Raw genomic sequence first — 2,210 nt, forward strand, 5'->3', positions numbered from 1 at the left:
AGACCAGCTTAAATCAAATCCCAGTTGATACATATTTTACGGGCACAGTGAAGTGCGCAGCTCATCCTAGTAGAAACCCATAAACCAAAATAAAGCATTAATTTGACTGCATAGAGGACTTAAAACATTATTCTTATGATAATTATTAGAAGAAAAACTAGCAAGACAAGATGTGCAAATTAGAAGAAAAAACAATTTACATCCTAAGCAACAAAATGTGTTTATACTCTTTCTTTTCTTTTCTTTTCTACAAAGAATTCACCCAGCTTTTAAAGCGAATTACAACGGAATACCGGTTCGCAAAGCAAAGCAAAGATTAGAGGACAAGATAGACTACACAGCAGCAAGCTGAAATGGGATCCTGCATATTGATATAGTTTACAATCTAATAATACTCTTTCTTCTTTCTTTTTGTTGCGGTATTTACTCTTTTTTCAACACTTGCTTGCTGGAAAAAAATTCGTGCCAAAGTAATCAACGAGCAGATAAATGAAACGGGATAACAGAAAAATGCTACTCGTTAACCAACTGTCGGGCCTAGTAGGGCCTGTTGCTAGATAGGAACTTCCAGTTGGATTGGGCCTAGCAAGGATTCTACATTATGTAAATCATTTATTAATTGTATTTATATTATATTAATTGTAAAAGTAGACGATGGAGCAGCTTCCACAACATCCGGCACGACTGCCGCCGCAACGTTTGGTCTTGCTGCTCCCATTACCCCAGAAATCCCATTCACCCCCAAGATCCTCGCCTCCATCGATGCCTCCGGCGATGAGCGGCGCCCCGGACTCTCCGCGCGAAGCCATTCTCCTACTTCCGGCCCCGGATGCTGCCTGGGAGAAGGCGCCCAGGGCAGCGTCCCAGCCACGGGCCGGCCGCGGCAAGAAGCCGGCGGTGGGGCCCGTGCGGGTGTGGTCGGAGGCGGATGAGGTCCGCATCCTCGAGGGCCTCGCCGCGTACGCCGCGGACCACGGCGCGCCGCCGGTCCGGTCCCAGCTCCACGCCGCGCTCGAGGGCCGCCGCCTGGACAAGGCGGAGTTCACCGTCACGGAGATCTACGAGAAGGTGCGGCGGCTCCGGACCAAGTACTGCAACCTGCGCGACGCCAGGGGTCCGCCCGTGCCAGAAGGCGGCGCTGATGACGCCGATGAGGTGCGCAAGTACGAGCTCTCGGCGGCGATTTGGGGCGACCAGCCGGCCAATGTCGCCAAGAAAGGGCGCAGCTCCAGCGCCGGTGCGATGCCTCCCAAAGCAGGCGGCGCCGGCGCACGCGTGCGCAGGGGGTTCGAGGAGCTGCAGGGCCTTTTCCCCAACCTTGCCAGTAAAGTTGATAAAATCACCAACGACGAGACTCTGCAACCAGTGCTGAAGAGGGCTTTTGAACTTATCGATGACCAAAAAGCAGGTGAATTGGATGCCAAAGTGAAGAAACACAAGATTAGGGAGGTGCAGGCGAAGATGAACAGAGACGCCCTGAGGGTTGAGGTATTTAAAACGCTTATCAGATCCATGGACTGACAAGGCTTCAGTGGTGTAAAGTATATGATGGGTTAGGTATCTTTTGTGGGAAATGAAATCTCTAGGATTGGAATTATCTTTGCCAAGTTGATTACTAGACTCTAGTAAGATGCCAATGATCTTGTTTTGATACCATCAACCTGTTGGTATTTACTCTAGTAGGTATCATGCTTATCAGACACACAGATCGACAAGGCTTTAATATACCATTATGGGTGGGTATCTTTTGTTGAAATGAACTCCCTAGGAACCATGGTTGACTCTTGTATGATGATGGTGATCTTGTTTTTCTACCAGTGTTTTCTTGATGCATGGATCAATGTCCATGGGAAAACACCAGCATGGCTTGTCCTGGGAACACATTGCTTTAAATATTTTGGCCAAAGCTTCTTACTAGAGTAGTTGGATAGTGACTTCTCCAGTAAATTTATCATTTCCCCAATCATAGCCAGAAACTTTTGTTTTTCTTCATACAGAAAGCTAAACTAAGGTTCCGACACATGTGGGGGTCAACTTCACTCCTATTCCCCCTTAATACATAGGCAACACACCAGTGTGTGGACCTGTTAACTTCTGTCGCTGACAATTGGTAAAGATAGTGTTGAGTTCTGCCACTAACAGTTGGTAAGGTTAGTACCACTACCAACAGCCAAAAGCTCAGACAGAAACAAGAACCTGCCATAGTCATG

At 47.8% G+C, this 2,210-nt stretch overlaps 1 protein-coding gene across 1 annotated transcript; it reads left to right on the top strand.

The window, feature by feature from the left end:
* Positions 1–662: 662 nt before the first annotated feature.
* LOC120639577 (probable transcription factor At1g61730) lies at positions 663–1,785 on the top strand. Its single transcript, XM_039915441.1, has one exon. It carries the CDS (start codon positions 763–765, stop codon positions 1,519–1,521), a length of 759 nt encoding a protein of 252 aa, XP_039771375.1. The 5' UTR covers positions 663–762; the 3' UTR covers positions 1,522–1,785.
* The last annotated feature ends 425 nt before the right edge of the window (positions 1,786–2,210 follow it).

Source organism: Panicum virgatum, chromosome 7K, assembly GCF_016808335.1.
Source record: "Panicum virgatum strain AP13 chromosome 7K, P.virgatum_v5, whole genome shotgun sequence".
NCBI lineage: Eukaryota > Viridiplantae > Streptophyta > Magnoliopsida > Poales > Poaceae > Panicum > Panicum virgatum.

Bases quoted from the DNA above. Each gene is read 5' to 3' on its own strand.
- LOC120639577 (XM_039915441.1), top strand. From the start codon at position 763: ATGCCTCCGGCGATGAGCGGCGCCCCGGACTCTCCGCGCGAAGCCATT.